This window comes from Miscanthus floridulus, chromosome 6 (assembly GCF_019320115.1).
Source record: "Miscanthus floridulus cultivar M001 chromosome 6, ASM1932011v1, whole genome shotgun sequence".
Classification (NCBI taxonomy): Eukaryota; Viridiplantae; Streptophyta; class Magnoliopsida; order Poales; family Poaceae; genus Miscanthus; species Miscanthus floridulus.
This window is the reverse complement of record NC_089585.1, coordinates 130,223,398-130,243,662: the sequence shown is the minus strand read 5'-3', so window position 1 is coordinate 130,243,662 and position 20,265 is coordinate 130,223,398. Positions and strand designations below refer to the sequence as shown.

General features: G+C 46.5%; 1 protein-coding gene and 1 non-coding gene across 2 annotated transcripts; one reads left to right on the top strand and one right to left on the bottom strand.

The window, feature by feature from the left end:
• Positions 1–234: 234 nt before the first annotated feature.
• On the bottom strand, positions 235–19,993 carry LOC136456973 (2-alkenal reductase (NADP(+)-dependent)-like). The gene is made up of 5 exons (XM_066456992.1): positions 19,655–19,993; positions 19,354–19,531; positions 1,373–1,539; positions 1,202–1,284; positions 235–835 (listed from the first exon to the last, which is right to left on the bottom strand). The coding sequence occupies exons 1-5, from the start codon at positions 19,898–19,900 to the stop codon at positions 457–459; spliced, it is 1,053 nt and encodes a 350-aa protein (XP_066313089.1). The 5' UTR covers positions 19,901–19,993; the 3' UTR covers positions 235–456.
• On the top strand, positions 2,445–2,583 carry LOC136462106 (small nucleolar RNA Z247). The gene has a single exon (XR_010760626.1). It is a non-coding gene; the product is annotated as a small nucleolar RNA Z247 (small nucleolar RNA).
• Positions 19,994–20,265: the final 272 nt, after the last annotated feature.

The following is a 20,265-nucleotide window of genomic DNA, read 5'->3' as shown; positions in this document are numbered from 1 at the left end:
ACTGGCAGCCAAGACTGGAAATTGAGTCATCCTCTGTATTAATGGTCTCCGGAAATGAGCAATTTTCTAAGACTGACACTACCTTGGAAACACTGATGCCATTGCAATCACCGATTTATCAGGACACTGATTAACCTATATGTGACGGGCAGCTAAAACATGTGAAGAGTAAAGACAACGTCTCTCCTAGCTAGTAAGCACTCGAATTCATTCAGAATAAAAAGTATGAATTCATAGTTAAATACTTTCACTTGATATATTCAATGGGACAACGTACTGTCGTACTCAGGCAAGGTCTGAACAAGATCATGCTACATCCAACGGAGCATGTCATCCAACAAGAGATGAGGCTTCCCTTTATTGTTCAATGCAACAGAGGTTCTGATATTACTATGCTCTTCTAATATTGACTAGAATGCACACGATTTTTTTTTTTACGAAAATGCACACGGTCCTTCAATCCTGCGACACACACACGACCTGCTTCCCAATATTTTTACCACTGAACAGACCAACAAAGGCAGCCAGTCCGCTCTCCAGCCCAACACTCACATCTTCCACATACACAATCTTCCCATCTCTGTAATGCTTGGTGATGTCATCCACGAACTGTGGGAACAGGTGTACATAATCACTCTGGATGAATCCCTTCATCTCTATCCTCTTGCTTATCAAGGAGAACAGGTTGTGGATCCCAGTAGAAGCAGTTACCCCATGCTGGGAAACCATACCACACACTGCAATGCGGCCGTGTGTTCGCATGTTGAGTAGTACCGCATCAAGCATTGGCCCACCTACGTTCTCAAAGTAGATGTCTATGCCTTCAGGGAAGTACCTACATAGGAAAACATGCATTTTTACATCAAGATCACTGTGTAATAATATGATCTGGATGGATTATTTGTCAACTTTACTTGACACGTGACTGAAAAACATGTGCAGATAAAGATTACATCGATAGTTCCACCATTTTAGTAATAATGATAAGATGTCCTATTATATTCAAGAATAGTATGTTCGTCCTAGGTACATAAATCTTTTCCTATTATCAGATGATTGCATAAGGTCGTCATCATTAGTTCGCAAAAAGGTTTATATCCACCAAAGGTTCATCCATTTCAGTATGATCCAAGTTTGGTTCATCAATTTTTCCTGCAAGCTAAATTAGTTTGGTATGGTTTTTCCCTGAAGAAAATCTGACCTTTTTAGTGCAGCAGTCAAGTCAGGCTCTTCCTTGTAATTGAAAGCTGCATCAAATCCGAATTTTTCCTTTAGGAGCTCAACCTGAAAGATATTGAGGACCCTGGATGACACAACTACATGGGCAATGCATGCAGGTAAGTATGAATGAAGTACTAGTATGAGTTAGTACCTTCTGATTTGTTCCAGCACTTCCCACAACGTAGCAACCATGGAGCTTTGCAAGTTGACCAACAATTTGCCCAACTGCCCCAGATGCAGCAGAAACAAAAACAAACTCCCCTTTCTTTGGTGAACAAATCTCATAGAATCCAACATAAGCTGTAAAACCAGGCATGCCTATACATGGAGGAAGCACGTAATAAGAGACATAAGCCTGGTGGATTAAACAATGACTAGCATAGAGAGGAAAATATTTTTTCATTCCAGTATCTGTCAACCAAGGGTACGGTTTCCCATTTCTTTCAATCACACAACCCCGTACCTTTGGTGTACTTGTCACAGCATTATGTCTACAAGGTGCGAGGGGCATTGAATTATTTGATTATGTCCTTTTCTTTGTTAGATAATAGGATATCTTCTGTTGATATGATAGGATCCCATGTATCACAGAATGATCTGCTAAGATCATGCATGTAATCTGCTGTCCATATTCACGTATAAATACATGAGCTGAGAGCCCAGGAAGGGGAATCTCATTCCTGTAATTCTTATATGGTATCAGAGAGCCTTCTTCCTCACGGAATAAGATCCAATGACGGCAACATCCGCCGCCAATGCGCCGCTCGCCTTCGGCCTTCTTCCTGTCGTCTCGGAGAAGCTTACTCGTGGCAACTACAACATGTGGCATGCCCAGGTGTCGTCTGCGTTGAAGGGGGCTCGTCTCGCCGGCTACATCAAGAACACGGCCGCGCCTCCGCCTGAGTTCCTCGAGGGGGACTCCTCCTCCCACGCCGATGGCAAGGAGCCGGCACCGCAGCCCAATCCGGCGTATGAGACGTGGGTCTCTCAGGACCAAATCGTCCTCAGTTACCTCTTCTCATCCCTCTCCAAGGAGGTCTTTGGCCAGGTCGCAACGGCGACCACCGCGGGCCGCGATACAAGATCTTCACGCCTCGCAGTCTCGGGCGCGCGTGATGTCTACGCGCATGACCCTGGCCACGGCGTCCAAGGGGACGTCATTCGTGGCCGATTACTTTGTCAAGATGAAGGGCCTCGCCGACGAGATGGCTGCAGCGGGCCGCAAGATGGAGGACGAGGAGCTGGTCTCGTTCATCCTCACGGGCCTTGGTGAGGACTTCGACTCCATTGTGTCTGCGGTGGCGGCGCGAGTCGAACCGATCTCCGTCGCCGAACTGTGTGCGCAACTCGTCAGCTACGAGCAGCGCAAGGAGATGCATGGCGGAGGTTCTCAGTCCTCTGTCAATGTGGCCACCAAGGGTGGTCGTGGGGGGAACAATTACAACCCCAGCCAGTCCCGTGGCCGCGGTGATGGTGGTCGCATGGGTTTTCGCCGCGGCGGTGGTGGCCGTGGCAATGGTGGCCGTGGCAACGGTGGCGGAGGCGGCGGTGGTCGCAACTTTTTGTCTGGCGTCTTCTGCTAGCTCTGTGGTGAAAGGATCTAACAATGCCTAGAGGGGTGGTGAATAGGCGTATCTAAAAATTTACTGCAAATGCTAAGTTCAAATCTGTCAGCCACTGTCGGAAGTCCCGACGTTTGGGTCGGAACTCCCGACGTTGTCAGAAGTTCCGGCGTAAACGTCAGCAGTTCCGACGCCTACGTGAACTACAAAAGCAGTGCCAAATTTAACTTTGCGGATAAATAAACTTACAACCTCACTTCCTAGTGGTTTGGTGAAGATGTTGGGTCACTCCCTTGACGCCGTAAAGCCTCCAAACCGTAGATCGAGTCCAAACCCTAAAAAGGAGATTTTGGAGACAAGGAGACAAACACAAACAAGTAATCTCAAGCAATCACAACAACAACAAGCACGCGGGACACAAGGATTTATCCCGAGGTTCGGCAACCCCACAAAGGAGCTCCTACGTCCTCGTTGTTGAGGTGACCACTAAGGTCGGAGTCTTTTCCACCTCCTTGCCTCTCTCAAAGCGACCACAAAGGTCACTTGAACTTTCCACTAAGAAATCGAAGGGTGATACAAACTTCCCAAGGCTCTTCCACAAGATGGAAGCTCTAGGGCAACGCCTAGCCGGCTAGGGGCAAAGCCCCAAGAGTAATAGACGCAAAATCAACCGGCTTGACGAAGAAATCAAGTGCTCAAGCTTTCCAAAGTGATGCTCTCACTTAATCCACTCTCCTTTTACTCAAAAACTAAGGGAATCGAAGATTGGAGCAAAGGGGGAAGGAGAGGGGTGCTTTAGTTGCTTGGGAGCTGTTCAGCACGAAGTGAGTCAACTGTGAAATGAGTCCGTAACGGTTAGAAGTGAAGAGAGGAGTATTTATACTCCGAGTGAAAATCCAACCGTTCAGATCTACGTCGGAAGTCCCGACGCAGATCCCGGGAGTTCCGACTACAACAGAAAACACTGTTCACAACGAGTCAGAAGTCCACGGGTGAAAGTCAGTGTCGGAACTCCCGGCAAACGTCGGGACTTCCGACGGTCGGAACTCCCGACGATCGTCGGGACTTCCGACGTGCACAGTTAAGCAAACAGCCAGCACTGCTGAGGCCGGGACTCCCGGCTTGGGTCAGGTCAGTGTCGGAACTCCCGGCGGACGTCGGGACTTCCGACGGTCGGAACTCCCGGCGAACGTCGGTACTTCCGACGTGCACAGACAGCGAGCAGTCAGAAGCACAGGTGCCGGGACTCCTGGCTTAGGTCGGGACTTCCGACTGTCGGGAGTTCCGACTTACGTCGGGACTTCCGACACCGAAAGTCACAGAAAAGTATTCTATGTGCTCGTGAAGTGCTAGAGTGACACACTATTGATTTTATTTAAATGCTTGAGCACTCTTTATAGTGCGGCGGATCCTAAACTCAAAAACAAAATTAAAACCTTTGGAGATCGTTTTGAATTCGTCCGCCTTTACAACTTCAAGAATTGAGGGATACCATTTCATTTTTATCAACTCTTTGAATCTTTCATGGGACTAATAGCTGCAACATATCTCATTAAGATCACATTAGTCCCTAATTTGGATGTCATCAATACACCAAAACCCACATAGGGGGCAAATGCACTTTCAATCTCCCCCTTTTTGGTAATTGATGACAACCAACTTAGGCTTTTATAGGAATGAAAGAATTTAAAGCTTTTTGAACCCCAAAATTTATGGAGAGCTCCCCCTTTATGTATGCATGAATTTGAATTTCAATTAGGATCATCTATACATGATTTGCATACACCGAGACGAAAGCTCCCCCTAAATTTTGCAATCCGTGGGGTGCAACAAGTGTGTGTGAACAAATAAGTATCGGTGAAAGGAGATGCAATATGACATGTTATTTCACACAACAAGTAAAAAGAAGTATGATGGCCAAGATTTCAAAGTAGAAACTTGAAGCAACATATGGCCATACAAAAAAAACATTCATCATGACAAGTAGAGATAAGCACAAGCAAATAAGATAGATTAAAACATAACTTATCCTACAATCATCCATCACACACATATAAATAGATAGTTGTCCATCACACGGTTGCCACCACACGACATAGTTCATACACGCTAAAGGTTTTAAAGTTCCAAAACATAAAGACCAACTAACTTATTACAATAAAAATCAAAGCCTAACACTCCCCCTTTGTCAACAAGTGCCAAAAGGGATAGGCCGCATGAGAAGCCAACTACTCATCATCGTAGTCATCATCATCGCCTTCGTCACCTTCCTCACCATCGTCGTCGTCTTCATCATCTTCTTCCTCTTGATATTCCTCATCGTCTTCAGTTGCTTTCCCCTTGCCATGTGGGCGAGAAGAAGCATCATCGTCGTACGCCGCACAAGCCTCATCATATAAAGCCAACGGATCACGAGGAGGCACAAAAGGCGGCGGAGGAGAAGATACAATTCCTGCTTGTTGCTCCAATCAATATAGCCTCTCTTGCATGTCATGCTCACGCTGAGCACTAGCACAACACTGTCCAAACATGTAGGTCATTAGAAACTTGAACTTGCTGGGCTTCTTTCCGGAGGAGGACGAAGAGAGGGGCTCGTCACTGGATGACCGAGCAGCAGCAGCAGCAGCAGTGGTGGCAGCACCACGGCGAGAGCGAGAGCCCGAAGGACCTTTCCCTGGGGCACGGGCTGCCTCAGCTTTTTCTTTTAGTTCTCTAGCAGCAATGATAGAGGTCTTGTTGGATATCTTGAGGACCTTATGCTCAGAATCATAGGGAAAACGGATGCCAGATACATGCTCTATGATATGCATGATGTACGGTGCATAGGGCAGGTGCTTCACCGGATCCTCAGAAGCATCATGAATCTTATACCATATATAGCGGCTGATGGAGAACTTCTCAAACTCATCTCCAAATCGTTGAAGCACCTTCTGTGAATCATCACGAAGAAAGGTGGAGTCACCTACCTTCGGATACAATATCTGTCTCAGGATGTTGTTCAGAACATAGTAATATGGCTTCAGAAAAGCAGTCTGTCCATCAGCCCTGTGGCCCTCAAGATACATATGTTGATATTCCTCCAAAGCAAGATCCTCATACTCAGTCAACTGATTTGTAGTCCGGTCGCTGTGACCCAAACCAAGAAGGCGAGAGAAATTGACAAAGTCCACCTTATAGTGCTTGCCTTCCGTGGTCCAGTGAATAATGTCCACAGCACCGGTCTGGTCTCTCTCATGATGATAGGAAGCATAAAACTGACAAATCAGCTCATTGTTCCAATTCTTCCGAAACGCTAGCAGGTAAGACAGCCCCATTGATTGTATATCTCGAACCATCTGCTCCAGCTCGGGTTCCTTGTACTTGCCAAGATAATATGCATCAATGCACTTCATCTGAAGAACAGGTGGCTCCTTCTTCAAAAACTTCCGATAAAGAATGGAATCATAGAAATCATAATGGAAGGGGTGCCAGAAACGATACTCAAGGCGGAGATCTTTCTCATCCTCTGCATACAGATTCCTTGCCCTGTTGTACCGGATGTCCTTGACTCGGTGACGATAATCCACTGGAAGGGGAGGCGTCCATCCATCAGCCGGATTCGGAGCCATGGAGGGCTCCCTCATGACCGGCGACACATCGGTGAATGGAACAAGCTGAAATGTCCCCGGCGGACCACGAGTCGGGGTGCGAAGCGGTGGAACAGCAATGGTGCGTCCGGCACGATCCAGCGCTTCCTCTTCTTCATCAACCATCGGCTCAGCCCCAACAGGAGCAGGAGCTGGAGGAGGGGCAGCTACAGGAGGAGGAGCGGCAGCCGATGACCCCTGGTCACCACGGCCACGGCCACGGCCACGGGAAACACCAGCACCACCACGCGAGTAAGACGCCTTAGTGCGGCCAGGCGGCTTGGGAACAGCGGCACGATCTTGAGTCTTCTTGGAACGCTTTTCCCGATGGCGCGAGGGACTGCCACCACCCTCCATGGCTGCGAAGAATACGAAGGGGAACTAAGAAACAATACACGGAGACGCGAACGAGCATTGAGAAGTGAAGAAACATGAATGGAGAGGTCATCCTAGGGTCGGGAGTTCCGGCTAAGGTCGGGACTTCCGACAGTCGGAAGTCCCGGCCTGACGTCGGGAGTACCGACGGTCAGAACCGCCGATGGCCACCGGGACCTCCGACGCCCAAATTGACCATCCCATTCATGAGGCTTCAAAGCACAACACACATCCAAACAAGGGAGATAGAGGAGTAGAGAGGAAGAAAGAATAGAGGCAAAACAAGAGGTACATTGGAGTTAGGGTTCGACGCCACGGTAGTACCTTTGATCGAGAACGGAGGAGACGCAAAAGAACGAAATCGCAGGCGAGGAACCAATCCACAAGCGCAAACACCTCCACCAAGGGAATCTTCTCCACACCAACTTCAAGTCCACAGCCGATCCGAGGAAACACAAGGGCACAGGGCGGTGGAGAGGGGTAGGGGCGGGTGGAGAGCGGAGCGGGACAGGGGGCGGACGGGACTACCGGCAGGAGGACCGGCAGGGCAGAGCGGGGAGGAGCGAGGGCGATGGTGCGATGGCGGCGGTGCGAGGAGTGATGGCGGCGGTGAAAGAGGGCGACGGGGTGAATGAGAGGATAAGTGACCGGGCCGGGTAAAAAGGAAACGGGCAACCAACAGGCGTGGTCAAAAACGCAGATCTGCTCGGCGTCGGAACTCCCGGCTTACGTCGGGACTTCCGGAGGTCGGGACTTCCGGCGTTAGCCGGGACTTCCGGCCGTCGGGACTTCCGGCGAATGTCGGGACTTCCGACGCAGGAGAAACAGAAAAACCCTCAGCCTGCACTCACACTGCTATGTGGGGCAAAAATACGATGGACACACACATTTTCATAAGGGACTAGATTTCATTCAACCATCACAAAGCAATAGTCACTTATGAAAATTACAAAAATAGATTTTGAAAATGACACACAATGTTTTCTAAGTCTTTTCGCCTAACTAGATGAAACAAAATGTGTGTGCAAGGAATCAAGCCACGTTACGAGAATCAATGATATTTAGTTCACTCCTCAAAGCACAAAATCTTGACTCATCTAGAGGCTTGGTGAAGATATCGGCTAATTGTTTTTCGGTGCTCACATGATGAATGGCGATATCTCCTTTGGCTTCGTGGTCTCTCAAAAAATGATGCCGGATGTCTATGTGCTTTGTTCGAGAGTGGTTTACGGGGTTGTTTGCCAACTTAATGGCACTCTCGTTGTCACACAAAAGTGGAATCTTGGTTAACTCACATCCAAAGTCCTTTAGTGTTTGCTTCATCCAAAGTAGTTGGGCACAGCAAGCGCCGGCCGCCACATACTCGGCTTCGGCGGTGGACAAAGCAACGGAATTTTGCTTCTTAGAGCTCCAAGACACCAAGGAACGACCAATAAATTGGCAAGTTCCGGTAGTACTCTTTCGGGTTACTTTGCAACCGGCATAATCCGAATCGGAATAGCCAAGTAACTCAAAAGTGGAGCCCTTAGGATACCACAAGCCAAGATTAGGAGTGTGCACTAAATACCGAAAAATTCTCTTAACGGCCATCAAATGACATTCTTTCGGATTAGCTTGAAATCTTGCACACATGCACACGCTAAGCATAATATCGGGCCTAGATGCACAAAGGTAAAGGAGTGATCCAATCATGGAGCGATATACCTTTTGATCGACGTCCTTTCCTCCTTGATCAAGATCAAGATGTCCATTGGTTGGCATGGGTGTCTTGATGGGCTTGGCCTTGTCCAAGTTAAACTTGTTCAACATGTCACTGGTGTACTTGGTTTGACTTATGAACGTGCCATCCTTGAGTTGCTTGATTTGAAATCCAAGAAAGAACTTCAACTCTCCCATCATGGACATCTCGAACCTATTTGTCATAATCCTACTAAATTCCTCACAAAAAGCCACATTAGTACTACCAAATATTATGTCATCGACATATATTTGGCAAACAAAGATATCATTATTGACTTTGCGAGTAAACAAAGTAGCATCGGCCTTTCCTATCTCAAAACCTTGTTTGAGTAGGAAATCCTTTAAACAATCATACCAAGCTCTAGGGGCTTGTTTGAGCCCATAGAGCGCCTTGTCGAGCTTGTAGACGTGGTTTGGATACTTGGGGTCTTCAAAGCCCGGTGGTTGCTCCACATACACCAACTCGGATAGGGGGCCATTGAGAAATGCACTCTTCACGTCCATTTGATATAACTTGAAATCATGATGGGCGGCATAGGCAAGTAGAATACGAATTGATTCTAGCCTAGCCACCGGTGCATAGGTCTCCCCAAAATCCAAGCCTTCAATTTGAGTGAATCCTTGAGCCACCAACCTTGCCTTGTTCCTTGTTACTATGCCATGCTCATCTTGCTTGTTGCGGAAAACCCACTTGGTTCCAATCACATTTTGCTTGGGTCTTTCCACCAAGGACCAGACTTCATTCCGAGTGAAGTTATTTAACTCCTCTTGCATGGCTATCATCCAATCCGGATCATCAAGTGCCTCTTCCACCCTACGAGGTTCCAAAGGAGAAACAAACGAGTAATATTCACAAAAACTTGCTAAACGGGAACGTGTAGTTACCCCTCGTCGAATGCTCCCCAATATGTTATCAACGGGATGATCCCGTTGAATGGATTGATGCACTCTAGGATGTGGCACTTGAGTTGATCTTTGGATAGGGCCATCATCATCATCATCATCACAGTCATGATTGATTGGAAGATCACAATCATGAGCTTGCGGAGGGTTGACTTCACTTCTTTCTTCATTGTTGAGTTGTGGTTGAGCTCGCTCATTGTTGACACCATCTTCATGAGATTGACCTTGTGCTTCATTTGATCTCCCATCTTGATTATTTCTTGTTGCGGAGGCTTCACCATGTTCATTTGATGAAACATGATGAATGGTTGGATCAAGATCATTACGCACAACATGGTCTTCATCTTCGTCTTCAACGGGCTTCACTTCACCAATAGCAAGCTTCTTGATTGCTTCATGTGGGGCTTCTTCATTACCTACATTCTCAACATTGACTTGCTCTTTTTGAGAGCCGTCGGTTTCATCAAAAGTCACGTCTACCGCAATTTCAATCAAACCGGTGGTTTTATTGAAAACACGATATCCATGTTCGTTAGTACCATAACCAAGCATGAAACCTTCATCAACCTTTGGTGCAAACTTAGAACTTTTGGATTTCTTGTTAAGTATGAAACACTTGGATCCAAAAACTCTAAAGTAGTGCACCTTAGGCTTTTTACCGGTTAGAAGTTCGTAGGCGGTCTTTTCTCTTATCTTGTGAAGATATAAGCGGTTGATGGCATGACATGCCGTGTTGACCGCTTCCGCCCAATAATTAGTTGGGGTCTTGTACTCATCCAACATTGCTCTTGCGGCTTCTATGAGCGTTCGGTTCTTCCTCTCCACAACACCATTTTGTTGTGGAGTGTATGGAACCGAAAACTCATGCTTGACTCCTTCTACATCAAGAAACTCTTCAATGTTGGTGTTCTTGAACTCCGTCCCGTTGTCACTTCTAACTCTCTTGATTTTGACATCAAACTCATTTTGGGCTCTTTTAGCAAACTTCTTGAAGATTCCTTGGACTTCACTCTTTTCACGCAAAAAGAATACCCAAGTGAAACGAGAATAATCATCAACAATTACAAAACCATATTTGTTACCACCAATGCTTATATAAGCGACGGGTCCAAATATGTCCATGTGAAGCAATTCCAATGGCCTTTCGGTTGTCACAACATTCTTGGCGGGATGTTTAGCTCCAACTTGTTTTCCCGCTTGGCATGCGCTACAAATCATATCTTTCTCAAAAGAAACATTTGTTAGTCCAAGGATGTGTTCGCCTTTTTGAAGTTTGGCCAAGTTCCTCATCTCAACATGGGCAAGTCGGCGATGCCATAACCAACCCATGCTAGATTTTGCCATTAAACAAGTCTCGGGATTTACTCTATTTGATGTGAAATCAACTAGATAGAGTTTCCCCTTTAAATGACCCGTAAATGCAATAGAGGAATCCTCCCTTCTATAGACTTCCACACCCTTATCCGTAAAGAGACAATTGTAACCCATCTCACAAAGTTGTGAAACGGACAACAAATTTTATCTCAACGAATTCACAAGTAAGACATTGGAAATGGAATTATCATTTGATATTGCAATTTTACCCAAACCGAGTACTTCACCTTTTCCATTGTCACCAAACACAATATTTCCACTTTGATCATGACTTGGTTGAAATGATGTGAACATGTCCTTCTCTCCGGTCATATGATTGGTGCATCCACTATCCAACACCCAACTTGTTCCACCGGAGGAATATTCCTACAAAAACAAATTATGCTTTTGTTTTAGGTACCCAAAAAGATTTGGGTCCTAAGGGGTTAGTCACATAAAACTTGGGCACCCAAACACTTCTCATAATTTCCTTTCTCTTTTGGGCACCAACATACTTAACCACAATCTTGCCATCCTTGCCCCAACAACACATATAGTCACTAGCATAGCACCGTGGAAGTGGTGCTTGTGGCTTGAGGACATCGGATTGCTTTGTCTTGATTGTCTTGGTATTTGTAGGTTGAATCTTTGGAATGTATACCTTGTTGTTGGCCTTGCATATAAGCTCATCAAGAGCAACGCCCTTGTTGAACTTCACACAAGGCACACCATTTATTATATTCCTTCCATTTGCCTTTCCATCATACCTATTGTAGCCAATGCCTTCCTTGATTGATGGGTGCCTTGATGACTTGTATATAGTCTTGTTAGATTGCTCTTGACACTTACACCCATTCTTCAATATCATCTCCAACCTATGAATCTCCTTGTTTTTCTTCTCTAACTCAACAAGGTTAGTTGCATATGCATTTATATCAATTTTATAGCATCTTTTACAACCATCACTAGTGGAGACATTAGAGACTTCGGTTGCCTTAGGAGAAGTTGAAGTGCTAGCCCAAAGAGTACTATAGTTTAGCTCAAGATTTTGATATTTTTCTTTCAAGCTTGTGAGGCTTTCTTGAGCTATACTCTTTTCATTCTTAAGGCTAGCTATTTGATCATTAACCGAGGAATGTTTCTTAGTCAATTTCCCAATTGAGTCATTGGCTAAAGACAATTCAACGGTTAATTTCTCAACCTTCATCTTTTCCTCGGCGATAGATGCTTCAAGTGCAAGGTTTTTCTCTCTCTCTTGAGTAATTATATCTCCTTGCAACTCTAAGCATCTATCCCTCTTCTCTAATTTCTTCATTAGCATTTTTATTTTAGTGAATGCCTTTTTACCAAGTTTCTTTATCATGGTTGCTTCAATTTCTTCTATGTTATCATCACAACTATCATACTCATCACTAGAGGAAACGAGTGTAGTATGTACCTTCTCCCCTTTTGCCATGAGACAAGTTGGAGTGTAGTAGTCGTTGTCGATGAGGTTGGAGAAGAGCCTCGGTGGTGAAGATAGGTTGGCGAAGAGCTTTGGTGGTGAAGTTGAGTCGGGGAGGATCATGGTCGGTGAAGAAGAGTGGTGGATGGCGATGTTTGCGGCTCCCTTCTTCTTCTTCTCATCATCACTTGAGTTACTATCACTTGACTCCCATTCTTCCCCAATATGAGCTTCACCTCTCTTCTTGCTTTTGTTCTTCTTATCTTCATCCTTGTCATGCTTGTGCTTCTTTTTCTCATTAGGACAATCGGCTATGAAGTGACCAACTTGACCACATCCATAGCAAAATCTCTTTTTGAACCTTCTCTTACCATCACCATAGGTCTTGCGATTGCTTTTCTTCTTCATAAACTTTCTAAGATTTCTAATCACAAATGCAACCTCCGCATCGGAATCTTCTTCTCCACTTGAGGAATCTTCCTTCACTTTCTTCTTCTTTTCTTGACTTGAAACTTGACCTTCATGTTGTTGAGTTACTTTAAGGGCGACACTCTTGTTGAATCCCATTGCATTAGGATTTTGATTGTGAGCATTGATTGCATCTTCATCTAGACACTCATGATGCTTGAGCTTTGAAAAAACTTCTTGAGGTGTCATCTCATCATAACCGGGCCTTTCCATGATCACGGACGCTAGCATGTTGTTCTTGGCTCTATAGGTTCTCAACATCTTTCTAGCAACTTTGTTCTCATCCCATTCGTTGCTACCAAGAGCTCTTATGCGGTTGACCAATGCCATGAGCCTATCAAACATGGATTGTGTTGTTTCATTTTGCAAGAATACAAATCTTTCCAATTCACCATGAAGTAACTCTATGTTGCCTTTCCTCACACTTATATCTCCTTCAAATGATACTTTCAAAGTATCCCAAATTTGCTTTGCACTTTCCATTCCATTTACTTTTCTAAACTCATCCGGAGCTAAGCTTGACACAAGCAATGCTACGGCTTGTGCATTTTGATGAAGGTTGTGCACTTCTTCCGGAGTTATCTCTCTATCTTCATCGGTAGAAATCATCACACCAACATCCACAACTTCCCAAAGTCTTGCGGCTATTAGATGCATCTTCATCTTGTAAGACCAATCGGTGTATCTTGTTCCATCAAAGTGAGGTGGCTTGCCAATATTGACGGACGGAGTATGGAGTGTTGAATTTTTCATGATTTGTCCATAGTCAAAACTCATGTGTGAATATATACCTTTTCCATGAGCATGCTCACCGGCTCCAATATCACTAGCGGCATCTTTGTTTGCTTCATTCTTGTCACTAATATCATTCTTGCCACTTATTGCATCATCAACCTTCTTGCTTAATTCTTCCTTCAACTTGCTCATCTCATCTTGCATCTTTTTCATTTCATCTTGAAAGAGCTTGACTTGAGTACTCATCAACTCTTCAGCTATCTTCTTGGCCATTTCGACGGCAACGGCTTGCATCTTGTCGGTCTCCGACATTGTTTCTTCTCACGTGGTGAAACGCAAAGAGAAGACCTCGCTTTGATACCAATTGAAAGGATCTAACAATGCCTAGAGGGGGGGGGGTGAATAGGCGTATCTAAAAATTTACTGCAAATGCTAAGTTCAAATCTGTCAGCCACTGTCGGAAGTCCCGACGTTTGGGTCGGAACTCCCGACGTTGTCAGAAGTTCCGGCGCAAACGTCAGCAGTTCCGACGCCTACGTGAACTACAAAAGCAGTGCCAAATTTAACTTTGCGGATAAATAAACTTACAACCTCACTTCCTAGTGGTTTGGTGAAGATGTTGGGTCACTCCCTTGACGCCGTAAAGCCTCCAAACCGTAGATCGAGTCCAAACCCTAAAAAGGAGATTTTGAAGACAAGGAGACAAACACAAACAAGTAATCTCAAGCAATCACAACAACAACAAGCACGCGGGACACAAGGATTTATCCCGAGGTTCGGCAACCCCACAAAGGAGCTCCTACGTCCTCGTTGTTGAGGTGACCACTAAGGTCGGAGTCTTTTCCACCTCCTTGCCTCTCTCAAAGCGACCACAAAGGTCACTTGAGCTTTCCACTAAGAAATCGAAGGGTGATACAAACTTCCCAAGGCTCTTCCACAAGATGGAAGCTCTAGGGCAACGCCTAGCCGGCTAGGGGCAAAGCCCCAAGAGTAATAGACGCAAAATCAATCGGCTTGACGAAGAAATCAAGTGCTCAAGCTTTCCAAAGTGATGCTCTCACTTAATCCACTCTCCTTTTACTCAAAAACTAAGGGAATCGAAGATTGGAGCAAAGGGGGAAGGAGAGGGGTGCTTTAGTTGCTTGGGAGCTGTTCAGCACGAAGTGAGTCAACTGTGAAATGAGTCCGTAACGGTTAGAAGTGAAGAGAGGAGTATTTATACTCCGAGTGAAAATCCAACCGTTCAGATCTACGTCGGAAGTCCCGACGCAGATCCCGGGAGTTCCGACTACAACAGAAAACACTGTTCACAACGAGTCAGAAGTCCACGGGTGAAAGTCAGTGTCGGAACTCCCGGCAAACGTCGGGACTTCCGACGGTCGGAACTCCCGACGATCGTCGGGACTTCCGACGTGCACAGTTAAGCAAACAGCCAGCACTGCTGAGGCCGGGACTCCCGGCTTGGGTCAGGTCAGTGTCGGAACTCCCGGCGGACGTCGGGACTTCCGACGGTCGGAACTCCCGGCGAACGTCGGTACTTCCGACGTGCACAGACAGCGAGCAGTCAGAAGCACAGGTGCCGGGACTCCTGGCTTAGGTCGGGACTTCCGACTGTCGGGAGTTCCGACTTACGTCGGGACTTCCGACACCGAAAGTCACAGAAAAGTATTCTATGTGCTCGTGAAGTGCTAGAGTGACACACTATTGATTTTATTTAAATGCTTGAGCACTCTATCTTCCTCAGACCAACTAAACTTGCATCCCTCTTTATAGTGCGGCGGATCCTAAACTCAAAAACAAAATTAAAACCTTTGGAGATCGTTTTGAATTCGTCCGCCTTTACAACTTCAAGAATTGAGGGATACCATTTCATTTTTATCAACTCTTTGAATCTTTCATGGGACTAATAGCTGCAACATATCTCATTAAGATCACATTAGTCCCTAATTTGGATGTCATCAATACACCAAAACCCACATAGGGGGCAAATGCACTTTCATGTGGCAAGGAGGGCCATACTGTGGTACGCTGCTTCAAGCGTTTCGACGCCACATTCACTGGACCGCCGCAAAAGAGTGCATCGTCGGCGACCACGGCGCCCTATGGAGTGGACACCAACTGGTATGTGGATTCTGGAGCCACAGATCACATAACCGGTGAACTGGAGAAGCTTTCCTTCCACGACAGGTATCATGGAGGAGAGCAGGTACACACGGCCAGCGGGGCAGGTATGAAAATTGATCACATTGGTCATAGCATTTTGCAATCCCCAGTTCGTGATATTCATCTAAATAATGTTCTCCATGTTCCTAGTGCCAATAAAAATCTTCTTTCAGTTCATCGTCTTGTTAAAGATAACAATGCATTCCTTGAACTTCATCCCAAGCATTTTTCTCTTAAAGAACAGGTGACGAGGAGAACACTCCTCGAAGGGCGATGTGAGGGTGGTCTCTATCCATTGAAGCCTCGTTTACACACACCATCTCCACAAAATAAACAAGTGCTTGGTGTCTTCAAGCCCACTACCTCCTTGTGGCATAGCCGACTTGGTCATGCCTCTGCTCCTGTCGTTCAGTAGATTATTAGTCGTCATAAGCTTTCTTTCTCTAGTAGTTCGAACAATGGTGTGATTTGTGATGCGTGTCAGATGGGAAAGAGCCATCAATTACCTTATCCTAAGTCAAACAGTGTTTCGTCTAAACCTTTTGAGCTTGTTTTCACTGATGTATGGGGACCGGCACCAACTTCTGTGGGTCGGCGTTCTTATTATGTCAGCTTTATCGATGATTATAGTAAATTCCCGTGGATTTATTTGTTGCGATATAAGTCCGAAGTCTTTCAATGTTCCGTGATTTTCAGAACATGGTTGAGCGTCAATTTGATCATAAGATTCTTGCAGTTCAATCGGACTGGGGAGGAGAATATCAGTCCCTTAACTCCTTCAAACGACTAGGCATAGCTCACCATGTATCTTGTCCACACGCACACCAACAAAATGGATCCGCTGAATGTAAACATCGCCACATTGTTGAGGTTGGTTTGTCCCTTCTTGCACATGCATCCGTGCCACTAAAATATTGGGATGAAGCGTTCTTAACAGCTGTTTTTCTCATCAACCGTCTTCCCTCCAAGGTCATTGCCAATGCCACACCACATGAGCGCCTTCTCGGTTCACCTCCAGATTACACTTTTCTTCGAACTTTTGGGTGTGCTGTTTGGCCAAATCTTCGGCCTTACAACACCAAGAAAGTACAATTCCGGTCAAAACGTTGTGTTTTCCTTGGGTACAGCAATCTACACAAGGGATTCAAATGTCTTGATCCACCGACAGGTCACATATATATTTCCCATGATGTGGTGTTTGATGAGACGGTGTATCCGTTCGCTCAACTTCATCCCAATGCAGGAGCTCGTCTTCGTGCTGAGTTTTCACTCCTTCCCGATATTCTCCAAAACCCATCGTCGAACCTTAGGGACGCCAATTTGCTTGATCAATGTTTGATTAATTCTGACCCTGCTAATGCTGTGGCAAGCTCCTCTATTGCTGTGGATGAAACAGGAACAAACCCGGCGCAAAATGATGGCGACACGGCACATTCTGGGGGACATTTCGTGTACCCCTCTTCCTCATTGCATAATGACAACGGGGGCACGGGACCCAGAGGTGATTCTCCTGCTCCTCGTACTGGCTCTACTGCGGGATCAGCTTTGGGGTCGGAGTCCTCCGGTCCACAGCCGTCGGGCTCCGGATCTTCTACATCGCCGAACGACGGGCTGGACGACGGGCTGCAGTCTTCGCTGTCGTCGCCTCCCACACTGGATCTGTCGCCTCCAGGAGGTGTGTCAGGTCCTGGATCCGCTACGGCGGGTGCGCCTGAGCTCTTCCCCGTGCCGGCTGCTGCCACTACACTGCCTACACCTCCTCCGCCTCCTCCGCATCGGCATGGCACGCGTCTTTAGCACGGTATCACCAAGCCGAACGTTCGTTCGGATGGCACTATCCGGTGGGGGCTTCACAGCTCTGCTGAGCCAGAGGAGCCCAAGAATGTGAAGGCTGCTTTAGAAGATACAAGATGGGTTTCGGCTATGGATAAAGAGCATACCGCTTTGATGAACAATCAGACTTGGCACCTGGTTCCAACGCCCAAAGGCAAGAATATTATAGGATGCAAGTGGGTTTACAAAGTTAAGAGGAAAGCTGATGGTACTGTTGATCGGTACAAAGCATGGCTTGTCGCAAAAGGATACAGTCAGCGATATGGGATAGACTATGAAGATACCTTCAGTCCAGTTGTCAAGGCTGCAACCATTCGACTTATTTTGTCAGTGGCAGTTTCCAAAGGATGGTCTCTGCGACAACTTGATGTTCAGAATGCTTTCCTTCACGGTGTGCTCGACGAAGAAGTATATATGCGCCAACCTCCAGGGTATGAAGACAAAAGGTTTCCAAATTATGTTTGCAAATTGGATAAGGCCCTCTATGGTCTCAAACAAGCACCACGTGCTTGGTATGCACGTCTGTGTGGCAAGTTGGTTCAGTTGGGCTTCACACCATCGAAAGGTGATACTTCCTTGTTTTATTACAATAAAGGGAAGATTACTATGTTTGTGTTGGTATATGTCGATGACATCATTGTAGCCAGCTCTTCACCAGACGCTACAAAGGCTCTGCTCATTGATCTGGAAAAGGAGTTTGCTCTGAAGGATCTAGGAGATCTTCACTATTTCCTTGGCATAGAAGTGAAGAGAGGGGTGGATGGCTTAATATTGTCGCAACAGAGGTATGCCACTGATATTGTGCAGCGGGCGAATATGGACAATTGCAAGCCGGTGGATACACCCATCTCTACTTCAGAAAAGCTCAGCATCACAGAAGGGAATAGTCTCAGTGAAGAAGATTCAACAAGGTACAGGAGCGTTGTTGGAGCACTCCAGTACCTGACACTCACAAGGCCTGATTTGTCCTTCGCTGTTAACAAAGTGTGCCAGTTTCTTCATTCACCAACTACAGCACATTGGAGTGCTGTGAAAAGAATCCTACGGTATGTGAAAGGAACCTTGATCATGGGTCTAAAGATCAGGAAATCGAACTCAACTCTTGTCAGTGCATTTTCTGATGCTGATTGGGCAGGTTGTGTGGATGATAGGAGATCAACTGGAGGGTTTGCAGTGTTCCTTGGTCCGAATCTTATATCTTGGAGTGCTAGGAAACAACCTATTGTGCCACGGTCTAGCACTGAGGCAGAATATAAAGCTTTGGCCAATGCAACAGCTGAAATGATGTGGATTCAGAGATTGTTGACAGAACTTGGAATACCACACTCTCCAGTTGCTCGGTTATGGTGTGACAACATAGGAGCTAAGTATCTGTCAGCTAACCCGGTCTTTCACGCAAGAACAAAGCATATCGAAATAGATTTTCATTTTGTGCGTGAAAGGGTAGCACAGAAGCTCTTGGACATCAGGTTCATAAACACCGGTGATCAATTGGCAGATGGGTTCACAAAGCCTATTACGGCATCAAAATTGAAGGAGTTTAGATTCAATCTCAACCTTGTTAGTGGCTGAGATTGAGGGAGGGTGTTAGATAATAGGATATCTTCTGTTGATATGATAGGATCCCATGTATCACGGAATGATCTGTTAAGATCATGCATGTAATCTGCTGTCCATATTCACGTATAAATACATGAGCTGAGAGCCCAGGAAGGGGAATCTCATTCCTGTAATTCTTATATTCTTATCCCTTGTATACAATAAATTTGTTCAGCCAAGGTTAGTCTTTCCAACAAAAAGAGTTCATGCACTTGCTGCTGCTCAACAGCCTATCATGTTTTGGTACTCCACATCATTTGTGTTCTCTATGCTTTAGAATACAGCTGAAAATTTTGAAACAGAAAAAGCATAAGTAGGAGTAGGAACTAACCAAGAAGGCCCAGATGATAAGAGAGTGGTATGTCGCTTTGCTGAATCTTCCTGAGCTGTTCAGGCTTGGTGATCAGACTGTAGTCCTCCCAGCCAGTCATCCCGGAAACAATGTCACCGGCACTAAATCCTGGATGAGTGGAGTCGACCACCCTCCCCACGCCAAACCCTTCAATAGGCTTCACAGATCAAGAAATTGCTCAATCAGCGCACAAATCGTCCACCCCCCACTTCGCAGCTTGCAGCTTGAGCAACTAACCAAAGAGCCCAAGCTCCCCAAAAAAAAAACGAGGGAAGCTCACTGATCCAGGCTTGAAGGGCGGGATATAGGAGCCGTGGAAGTCACGCATCCTGCCGCGCATGTACGGGTCGCAGGAGAGGTAGAGGTTCTTCACCAGCACCGCGGGGCCGCCAGCGCCCTCGGGGACGCGCAGCTCCATGGCGCCGCCGTCTACGAGCTCCATGTCGTCCTCCCTGGGCGCGCGCTCGATGTACCCGCGCAGCACCACCTTCCTGTTCCTCGCCACCGCCTGCCGCTCTTGCTCCATGCCGCCGCCGCCGCCGTCGCCGTCGCCGCACGCCCGGGAGCACGTCGGTTTGGCCCGCCACGTTCTTCTGCCGGGAGTTTCCTGTGCGGATCAAGAAGGATTTTGTGGCTTATAATACCAGCCGAACAGGCCTCTCAGGCGCGGTAGGTGGGTAGGTGCGCGGCGCGGCGCGGCGCGCGTTTGGACAGCGGAACGGCCCGCGCCTCGGTGTGGCCGTTGGATTCCACTGCATGTTTGGGCAGGACGGTTGCGATGTGTGCTGACTGCTGAGGGACCGTAGGTTGACTGTCAGACAGGCTGCTTGCTATCGTCCATGTGTGTGGTGTGGTGTGTTTTTCTCTATGAGAAAAGTCTATCTCATCTCT

Bases quoted from the DNA above. Each gene is read 5' to 3' on its own strand.
- LOC136456973 (XM_066456992.1), bottom strand. From the start codon at position 19,900: ATGGAGCAAGAGCGGCAGGCGGTGGCGAGGAACAGGAAGGTGGTGCTG. The intron at 19,532-19,654 runs GTGAGCTTCCCT...TGATCTGTGAAG, and splicing joins CGCCCTTCAAGCCTGGATCA to CCTATTGAAGGGTTTGGCGT. The intron at 1,285-1,372 runs GTACTAACTCAT...AATATCTTTCAG, and splicing joins GTGCTGGAACAAATCAGAAG to GTTGAGCTCCTAAAGGAAAA.